Source organism: Micromys minutus (assembly GCF_963924665.1).
Source record: "Micromys minutus genome assembly, chromosome: 27".
Taxonomy (NCBI): Eukaryota; Metazoa; Chordata; class Mammalia; order Rodentia; family Muridae; genus Micromys; species Micromys minutus.
In genome coordinates, this window is record NC_137962.1 from 19,139,964 (window position 1) to 19,150,360 (window position 10,397).

Consider the following 10,397-nt stretch of genomic DNA (forward strand, 5'->3'; position numbering starts at 1 on the left):
ACCTGTCCCTTTGTACCATTTTGAAAAAGTCGCTGGGGGCTGGAGAGATGGCTCAGTGGTTAAGAGCTCTTCCAGAGGTCCTGAGTTCAAATCCCAGCAACCACATTGTGGCTCATAACCATCTGTAATGAGGTCTGATGCCCTCTTCTGGTGTGTCTGAAGACATTATATATAACAGCTACTTATATATAATAAATAAACCTTAAAAAAAAAAAAAAAAAAAAAAAGCTGCTGAATCCATAGGGGGTTATGAAACTCCGAGGAGAGAGTGCGGGTTGGGGTAAGGTTCAGTTTGTCGATCACAAGCTAAGTTTAGGGCCCTCCCTGAGGACCCCTGTGTCTGTCTTTATATTCCATTACAGGCCATGGTGGATTCATCAACTGTTCTCATTCTTCTGCTCGTTCTGGGCGGAGGTCGGAGTGAGTTAGATACCAAGATTACATCCTCGGGGGAGACCGCAGAATGGGAGGATCCTGACCTGTCTCTGCAGGGATCCTGCCAGCCAGCTCCTTCCTGCCAGAAGTGCATACTTTCCCACCCCAGCTGCGCATGGTGCAAACAACTGGTAAACATGGGTCTGTGGCCCTTGAATGTGCTGATGCCTGTTGTGTTGGAATATTTGTGATTTTCCTGGGTACACTCTTCAGTCTCATGTGTGACTGAGTTTGGACAGACAGGATTCCGATGCGTGACTCATATGCACGTAAGTTTCTGTGCATACATGAACAGAACCCGTGACCCATGAGCTCAGAGGAAGATGTCCTTCTGGGAGTTTATGCTTCCGCGTGTGAAAAAGTGGACTGGCCAGTTAAGTATTCTGTGTCAACATGGAACAGAGGCATACTTCTTATGAATTGAGAGGCTTGGAATTCATCTGGTTTTCTCTGGAGGACTTTTCCTGGCTTAGAGATGGACTACCTTCTTGCCCTATTATTACGTGGAGACTGAGATCTGGGGAGGCGGTTCCTCTGCTGTTGATTCTTTAGAAAAGATATTTATTTTATGTGCATGTGTTTTAGTGTGTGGATGTGCACCCCGTGTCTGCAGGCTCCTGAGGAGGATAGAGGAGGGTGTTGGGGCCCTTAGAACTGGAGTCACTGGTTGTGAACCACCACGTGGGTGGTGGGAACTGAACTTGAGTCCTCAGGAAAGAGCAGTGAGTGCTGTAAACCACTGAGCCACCTCTCCAGCCCTAGCTGTCACATCTTAAGAGGGCACATTTTATTATGAGGGTTTCACCCTCAGGACTTCACCTAAACCCAACCACTATCTGAAGGCCTCACCTCACATACCATCACAATGAGAGTTAAAAATTAAACATAGGTGGGGAATTGTGGCACATGCCTTTAGTCCAAGCACTTGGGTGGCAGAGGCAGGCAGGGCTCTCTGAGTTCAAAGCCAGCCTGGTCTACAACTCAAGTTCCAGGACAGACAGAGCTACATATTGAAGATCTGTCTCAGACAGTAGATGGATAGATGGATAGATGGCCAATAGAGAATTTGGAGGGAGAATTCAGTCCATAACAGAATGTGCATGATAGGGCTTCTGAGTCTATCTCAGGCATATATGGGCAGATCATTATTTCCCAGCATGCAACTTGGAGGAGGAAGTAAATGAAAGCTTCCAAAAAACCCGTGGACTTAGGAGAGAGTGTTGGGAGGAGGCCAGTGGGAAGATCTGGGGTACCTGAAGGGCACAGGATGCTGGGAACTGTGTATTCCTTGCTAGTCAAAAAATCTGTTCTTTTTGGATGCCTTAAAGAGGAAGTGCTCACGGAAGAGCTTCAGAGGCAGTCTCTCACAGAAAGATGGAGGCTTAGAACCGTGTAGACTTGGTAAGATATAGGGCACATGGACAGGCAGCCATATTTACAGCTGCCTGGGGGGGGGGGGTCCAAGAAACTACTGATACTGAAACTGGAAGATAGACTTGTAGGCAGGGAGGCAGAGGTCCTAGACAGTGGCTAGAGAGATAAGGCTCTGGGGACAACCGCTGGTCTGTGTCTACCTCTTCCGTTCCCTAGGGGCTGGCACCAATGCCCACTGAGAAGCCACCTAACCATTTCCTTCCCTTGCGGCTTGTCAGTCAGTGCAGGGTAACAGACATCGTGAGTGTGTGTGCTGTGTGCACGTTTGTGTGTGTGCTTGCGGATGTCTTTCTGTCCTCCTTCCCAGAAACTGGTGTGACTGACAGACCCCCCTTCTTATTTTAATCGGGTCATGCAGGGGAAGTTGAACTATGGGGGTGAGGGTGGGGTGGGTTCTGTATCCCCCTGAGGTTCCTGAGATCTCAACAGGAAGTCTGTGGCTCTAACAAGAAAGGATAGGTGGAAGGCTGCGGGAAAGGGGAGTTGAGATTAGGAAAGGGGGGAGAGACTGCTACAGGAAGTTGGGCACTGATGAAGAAGAAAGGACTATAGGTTTTCCACAGTAGCTGTGGAGTAAGCGGATTGTGAGAATAAATCAGGGCTCCGGGAAGCTGGCCGAGAACAGAGTGGGATGTGCAGGCGGCGGGGTTTGCAGGGTGGTGTTGGTAGTCGCGTTAACGGACCGTGGGGGTTGGGGTTCAGTGTGCCTTCTCTTGGGGTACAGAACTTCACTGCCTCAGGGGAGGCAGAGGAGAGGCGCTGCGCGCGTCGAGAGGAGCTACTGGCCCGCGGGTGCCCCGCGCAGGAGCTGGAGGAGCCGAGAGGCCGCCAGGAGGTGCTGCAGGACAGGCCGCTCAGCCAGGGAGATCGCGGCGAAGGGGCCACCCAGCTGACCCCGCAGCGGATCCGCGTCACGTTGCGACCAGGTGGGCGGCGCAGGGTGCAAGTCTTGGCTGGTCTCGAATGCACTGGGCTGCAAAGTCGATCCTCCCTTTCTCTATCAGGGGAGCCCCAGAAATTCCGGGTCCGCTTTCTCCGGGCTGCGGGGTACCCCGTGGACCTGTACTACCTTATGGACTTGAGCTATTCGATGAAGGACGACTTGGAACGTGTGCGCCAGCTCGGGCAAGACCTGCTGGTCCGGCTTCGGGAGGTCACCCACTCTGTACGCATAGGTGAGTATGTGCTACCCAGACCCTGCCAGCCCTTGTCACTGCCTTTGGCTTCCACCACCGCCCTGGACTCACCCATTATTTAACAGGCCATTGGATCTTGACATCTCTCCCAAGAGACACTCATCTAGGACTAAGCTCGAGGAGTTTAGGATCAACCATTGGAGGATCCCTTGCCTTCCACGAAGGCCAGCTGAGGCTCAGAATCTAAAAGACTGTCCAGACATACGGCTGGTTGGACACTGTCCTTATGCTTCCGTCTCAACCCAGGGGTTCTGGATAATCTAGATGCAACGTTCCTGTTCCACATTCTGTAATGCTTTTGTTCCCCATGGCTCAAAAGCACCCTCTTGCCAGGTGGTGGTGGTGGTGATGCATACCTTTAATCCCAGCAGCATTCTGGAGGCAGAGGCAGACAGAGCTCCGAGTTTGAGGACAACCCGGTCTACAGAGCCAGTCCCAGGACAGCCAGGGCTACACAGAGCCACCCTGAGTCAAAATAAAGCACCCCCTCTGTGCTGCCTTCTGCTTGACCCTGGTGGCCTCAGCCTCCAGGAAGGCTACCGCTGTTGGGTCCTCCTCTTCATCTCCTCTATTCCCACGTTCCTGAGGCACATTTTTGCCCCCACTGGGTGCCAGGTCCCTGACGTATAGGTGTAGTCTGAGTATTTTGCAAGGACTCTTACGTCCTGTCTCCAACCTCTGACCTCATTGCTTTCAGGTTTTGGCTCCTTCGTGGACAAAACGGTTCTGCCCTTTGTAAGCACAGTGCCCTCCAAGCTTCGACACCCGTGCCCCAGCCGGCTGGAGCGCTGTCAGCCACCCTTCAGCTTTCACCACGTGTTGTCCCTCACCGGGGACGCTCAAGCCTTCGAGAGAGAGGTGGGACGCCAGAATGTCTCTGGCAACCTGGACTCACCTGAAGGTGGCTTTGACGCCATTTTGCAGGCTGCGCTCTGCCAGGTGAGATAGGGTTAGGACCGGAGCCCAGGAGCTGTCTGGGGCCAGGATGCCTGTTGTGGACGTGGGGTACATCTGTATCCTCTCACTGAGGTGTGCATGCTTGCCTTAGAAGTTATCTGGTATAATGGGGTATACCATTCTGAAGAAGAGGCACTTTTCCTAGTTCATAAAAGGGCCTCCACTAACAACAGACTTGTTTGGAGGAGGGTGTTCAGAGATCCTGGAGCAGAGAATTAGAGATGGGAAGGGTGGCAGACAAACTGACTTAGAACCATTTTGCTGATTTCTTCGACTGGGATGGCTCAAATGCCATGGCCAGGTACAGGTTGCCCCCTTCCCCCTCAGGAGCAGATTGGCTGGAGAAACGTGTCCCGACTTCTGGTGTTCACTTCAGACGATACCTTCCACACAGCTGGGGATGGGAAACTGGGTGGCATCTTCATGCCCAGCGATGGGCGGTGCCACCTGGATAACAATGGCGTCTACACCAACAGCGCAGAGTTTGTGAGTCCTCCCTCCCCTGTGTGAGTGTGAGCCCCAGCTCTTCTTTCAGAACTCATCCTGGGACACTGCCATCCTTCCGGGCTGCCCCTGCTGGTGGGATTCTGGGTCCTGGCTCTCTTTGTTCAGTGTACTTGGCATACTGAAGGGAGACCAGCAATAGTCACCTGTTCCCTCTCTGCCTCAGGACTATCCCTCTGTGGGCCAAGTAGCCCAGGTCCTCACTGCAGCGAATATCCAACCTATCTTTGCTGTCACCGGTGCAACGCTGCCTGTGTATCAGGTGAGAGAGTCTCTGAGTAAAGACATTCTGATCCAATGCCTCCCATCATTTCTTAGCCCCTGACTCCAACCTATTGTGTTCTTCCCACAGAGCTCTTTCAGACCCTGCGCACCCCCCCCCCCCCGAAGTCCATTCTCTTAAAGCTTCATTCATTATCCCTCTCTCCCCTCTTCGTAACCCAGGAGCTGAGCCAGCTGATTCCCAAGTCTGCTGTCGGGGAGCTCAGTGAGGACTCCAGCAATGTGGTGCAGCTCATCTTGGATGCTTATGACGTGAGTAGAGACTGGGGGGCGGGGGAGATGGAGAAGGGTCCTCAGGTGTCAGGGCATCACTGAGAGGGTACGAGAATTCTGGGTTCTACACTTTCACAGCTCCTACCTACACTTTGCACATGGCTGCCCTTAGCTGTTTCATATACTCACATCCATAAATATATGTATTTCCTTGCATATGGAAGATTGAGTCTAAGGCTTTGCTATGCTAGGTGAGCATTCTGCCACCGAGCTATATTCTTTACTGAGCCATAATTCTATCCCTTTTTTATTCATGTAAGCCATATTTAAGAATGCCAGAGGAGGGCTGGAGAGACAGCTCAGAGGTTAAGAGCACTGACTGCTCTTCCAGAGGTCTTGAGTTCAAGTCCCAGCAACCACATGGTGGCTCACAACCATCTGTAATGGGATCTGCTGCCCTCTGCTGGTGTGTCTGGCAGGTCCAGTGTATATAGACAGTGCTGGGGACTAGACCCAGGGTCTCTTGTTTGCTGGGCAAGAATTCTAACCCTGAGCTACACTGTCAGCACTTTATTTTTTATTTGGAGGCATTGTGTAGCCATTGAACCTCCCATACCCTTGTTTGGACCTTAGATTACCATCCTGTACCATGAGGTCCTGCCTGCCTGCCTGTTTCATAACTACTCTCACCCCCATTTTACCAAGGAAATCAATATAGGAAGCTATTTGGAAAGATTGGGGGACTTGATGCTTACACTACATTTGTAAAACTCAGGAACAGAATTTTGTGGAGCTTGACCATCTCTTGAGCGGAAGGCTCATTTCTTCTCTAGACTGTAGACCTCTTCTTACTTTTTATTTATTTATTTTAAACACAGGGTCTCTCTAAGTAGTCCTGGCTGTCTTAGAATTCCATGTGTGTAAACCAGGCTGGCCTTGAACTCACAGGGATCCGCTTGCTTGCCTTGGCTCCCCCCCCCCCTTCCTGGGATTAAAGGTGTATAGCACCTTGCCTGATTGTGTTACAGTCCGTAGCAAGGACCTTATTATTTATTACCTGAACATGGTGTCACATGACTGTGAGTCTACACCTGAGTGGCAGAGGCGGAAGGATCAGGAATTTTCAAGGCCAGCTTGGGCTACAGAGACCCTGTCTCAATAAACAAGAAGGATGTGTCCTTGACATTGGTGAGTAGAGATACAGAACTTAGTGGACACTGGCCTAGCATATCTGATTCAATTAGAATCACGGTCCCTACCCAACACCAATCTCTTAACCGTGGTGAAAAGTCTGAGACAGTGCTGGCCTCCACAGATAATCATACTGAATGAGTCTGCCTGGTAGATCCTACACACATGGCTGTGTGTCTAGAGCGCATGTGGCTCTAGATCCTGGGTGCGGGGTGGGGGGGTGGGGGGGTGGGAGGGGTTTGCTTTCACAGGATTACATCCTCCCCCTCTTTCTACAGAGCCTGTCATCTACTGTGACTCTAGAACACTCTTCACTCCCACCTGGAGTCAGCATCTCTTTTGAATCTCACTGTAGGGGTCCTGAGAAGAGGGAGGGTGAGGCTGGGGACCGGGGACGGTGCAATCACGTCCGAGTCAACCAGATGGTAAGAGCCAGTCAGCCAGCCTTCCCACTTACTACGGGGAAAGTGGGTGTGGAAGTGGAAAACAAGCAGGGAACTTGGGGCGTGGGGGCAGCCATGGAGGACGGGTGCACTTTCTTGTGTAATTAGTACACTAAGGGCTAGGGTTCTGCGTGGTTAGTAGACTCTGTGTGTGTGTGTGTGTATATGTGTGTGTGTGTGTGTGTGTACATTAGGGTGTGTGTGTATGTGTGTATAGCTTTGTCTGATCTTCCTGTCTTCAGGGTGTGTATGTGTGTGTATAACATGAGGGTGTGTTGGAGTGTATGTGTGTACATGAGTGTGTGTGTGTGTGTTTGTGTGTGTATACATGAGTGTGTGTGTGTACATGAGTGTGTATATGTATGTATGTACATGAGGGGGTGTATAGCTTTGTTTGGTCCTCCTGTCTTCAGGGTGTATACATGATGATGTGTGTGTGTGTACACAAGGGTGTGTGTGTGTGAGCGCTTGTGTGTGTGTACATGAGGGGGTGTATAGCTCTGTCTGGCCCTCTTGTCTTCAGGTGGATTTCTGGGTTACTCTTCAAGCCTCTCACTGCCTCCCAGAAGCCCATGTCCTACGGCTCTGGGCCCTTGGCTTCTCAGAGGAGTTAACTGTGGAGATGAACACACTGTGTGACTGTAACTGTGGTGATGCCCAGCCTCACGCTCCTTACTGCAGTGATGGACAGGGGGACCTTCAATGCGGGATATGCAGGTGAGGGTTTTCTGTACTCCCTTAGCTCCCAGCAACTGACCGTCTCCCGTGTTCCTCCTTTGCTCTCTGCCCTCCTGGAGTCTCCTAGACATCTCAGAACTCTACCTGAATGTCATACCCCAAAGCCTCACATATAAGCTAAGGTCTTCACCTTGACCCGAGTCCCCCTTCCCCGCCTTGACCCTTGGAACACTTCTATATCTTAGTTTCAGCTGCTCTGTCTCCTTTTCCCTTGAGAACAAGGCCATAGTGCAGCGGTTCTCAACCTTTCTAACACTGCAACTGCAATGTTGGGGTGACCCCAAACTGTAAAATTACTTCTCACTGCGGTCTCATAACTAATTTTGCTACTACTCTGAATTGCAATGTAAAGATCTGTTTTCCATGGTCTTGGGGGACCCCTGAGAAAGGGCCATTTGACTCCCAAAGGATTGCAACCCACAGGTTAGAAACTGCTAGCCCAGGGTCTTTTGAGAGACAGGTCAGAGATGATTAAACTCTGACCCACCTCTCTGTTTTCCCCTGCCAGCTGTGCTCCTGGCCGTGTTGGTCAGCTATGTGAATGCTCTGAGGCTGAGCTGTCCTCCCCAGATTTGGAATCTGGTTGCCGGGCCCCAAATGGGACAGGGCCCCTATGCAGTGGGAAGGGTCGATGCCAGTGTGGCCGCTGTAGCTGCAGCGGACAGAGCTCTGGGCTTCTGTGCGAATGTGATGATGCGAGCTGTGAGCGGCACGAAGGCATCCTCTGTGGAGGTACAGAGCCTTGGGGAAGATGAAGGGGGAGGGAGAGGGAGGAAAGAGGGGGAGGGGAAGAAGAGGAGGAGGAGGGGGAGGGGAGAAGGGGAGGGAGAAGGGAAGAAGGAGGGGAGGAGGGAGGGAAGAGGGGGAGGGAAAGAAGAGAAGGGGAGGGAAAAGGGAGGAGAGGAGGGGGAGGGGAGAAGGAGGGGAGGAGGGAGGGAAGAGGGGGAGGGAAAGAAGAGAAGGGGAGGGAAAAGGGAGGAGAGGAGGGGGAGGGGAGAAGGAGGGGAGGAGGGAGGGGAAGGGGAGGGGAAGAAGAGGAGGGGGAGGGGAGAAGGGGAGGAAGAAGAGAGAATGGAGAGGAGGAGGGAGGGGAGGAGGGAGAGGGAAGAGGGCTTTCTAGGGCACTTCCAACTCTGAGAGGAAATTTCAAAGACTGGCATATGAGCCAGAGGATGTGCCTGGCATGGTGGACACATGGTGGAGGGATGCTGCGCCAACCATGTGTGAATGGTGGTCACCCTCTGCACGGTTCTTCCCTAGGCTTTGGGCACTGCCGGTGTGGAGTGTGTTACTGTCACTCCAACCACACTGGCAGAGCATGTGAGTGCAGTGAGAGTGTGGACAGGTGTGTCAGTCCTGAAGGAGGGCTCTGCAGTGGGCGTGGAGTCTGCAAGTGTAACCACTGCCAGTGCCTGGACGGCTATTATGGGGCTCTGTGTGACCAGTGCCTAGGCTGCAAGTCACCGTGTGAGCAATACAGGTGAGGCAGTGAAGCTTGCTGAGAATTCCTGCCCATTGTCCCTGAGGGTGTGTGCTGAGGGCTGGTGGGTAACAGCTGCCCAGATGTGAATCCATGAGTTGGCATTTGTGGGACAGGGATTGTGCAGAGTGTGGGGCGTTTGGTACCGGACCCCTGGCGGCTAACTGCAGCGTGGCCTGTGCTGACGTGAATGTGACCTTGGCTTTGGCCCCTAACTTGGATGATGGTTGGTGCAAAGAGAGGACACCAGACAACCAGCTGTTCTTCTTCCTGGTGGAGAATGTGGCCCGAGGAGGGGTCGTATTGAGAGTAAAACCCCAAGAGAGTAAGTCATAGGTGGGACTTACCAAGCAGAACCTCAGAACTGGGGATGCAAGACAAGGGTAAAGGGTTTGAAATAGCTGGAAACCTAGGGCAAAGGCAGAGGGGATGAGACTAAGGTCCTAGGAGGGAGGACAGCCTTGGGTTCTTTTGGGTCCGGTTTTCAATGACTGGGCTGGGGAGGCTAGGCACTCTTTGGGTTAACTGTGGATCAGCCATTATGCCTTGGCTCCATCAGAGGGAGTGGATCATACCAGTACCATCATACTGGGCTGTGTAGGAGGCATCGTGGCAGTGGGACTCGGGCTGGTCCTGGCTTACCGGCTCTCCGTGGAAATCTATGATCGCCGAGAGTACAACCGCTTTGAGAAGGAGAGGCAGCAACTCAACTGGAAGCAGGTGAGGCCAGCTCTGAAGCTTCCCAGGCAAATTCCTCCCTCAGCATAACCAGGCCTTCTAGATCTGGCCTCCTGGGGCAGTAATGGGGAGAGCCTGAGAGTTCTCCTTATAATGTACATTTTCTCACAGGACAGCAACCCTCTCTACAAAAGTGCGGTCACAACCACTGTCAACCCTGGCTTCCAAGGAACAAATGGTCCAACCCCAGAGGATGACTGACTTAGGATTCTTGTCTTGGACGGTGGGGACAGTGGGGACAGTGGGGCCGGGGCTATGTTTGTGAGGCAAAGCTGCTGCTGCTGCATTTTTCTCAGAGTGACCTTCAGAGGGCAGCTTACCACTGCATAGCCACGCCCACCACATGAAGGGCTGATCCTTCCATGATAAAGCTTTTTGCTTCAGATTTCCAGCCTCTACTTCACTTCGGAACAAAACCAGAAAGAAAAATACAGACTATGTAGCCAAGGTCTCACACCTGAGTTGGTGGGGTCTTGGATGCTGGAGGCACTACCTTTGAAGGTACCCTTCCTAGCAGGAGGCAGACCTGACCTGATTCTGTCAGGCTGTTGAGAGCCTTTTATTGTTTTTTAAAAGCAGAAATGGTATGTTTTTGCCTCTGATGCTTCTCTATGGAAAAAAAGATGTTTTAACAGGACAGCTGGCCCTGCTGCAAGTTGTAGGGGGTTTGTATTGAGGGGAGAAAAGCAACCTATTGAAACCACTCTGGCCTTTGGAGAAAAAGCTTCCCCAACACATCAAGTCTTCTTAGAGAGGACGAGGAATGTAGAAAAGTGTCGTCTTTTT

The 10,397-nt window shown here is 52.0% G+C and overlaps 1 protein-coding gene across 2 annotated transcripts; it reads left to right on the top strand.

The window, feature by feature from the left end:
* Window positions 1-362: 362 nt before the first annotated feature.
* ITGB7 (integrin subunit beta 7) lies at window positions 363-9,967 on the top strand. Of its 2 annotated transcripts, XM_080939040.1 has the most exons (14): window positions 363-566; window positions 2,594-2,795; window positions 2,874-3,044; window positions 3,763-4,004; window positions 4,350-4,508; window positions 4,693-4,788; window positions 4,971-5,060; window positions 6,491-6,637; window positions 7,179-7,372; window positions 7,902-8,125; window positions 8,654-8,873; window positions 8,990-9,198; window positions 9,433-9,593; window positions 9,723-9,967. In XM_080939040.1, the coding sequence occupies exons 1-14, from the start codon at window positions 366-368 to the stop codon at window positions 9,810-9,812; spliced, it is 2,406 nt and encodes an 801-aa protein (XP_080795166.1). In that variant the 5' UTR covers window positions 363-365; the 3' UTR covers window positions 9,813-9,967. The 2 variants fall into 2 exon arrangements, with proteins under 2 accessions (XP_080795166.1, XP_080795167.1); XM_080939041.1 differs by lacking the exons at window positions 363-566; window positions 4,693-4,788 and having other exon boundaries at window positions 2,699-2,795.
* The last annotated feature ends 430 nt before the right edge of the window (window positions 9,968-10,397 follow it).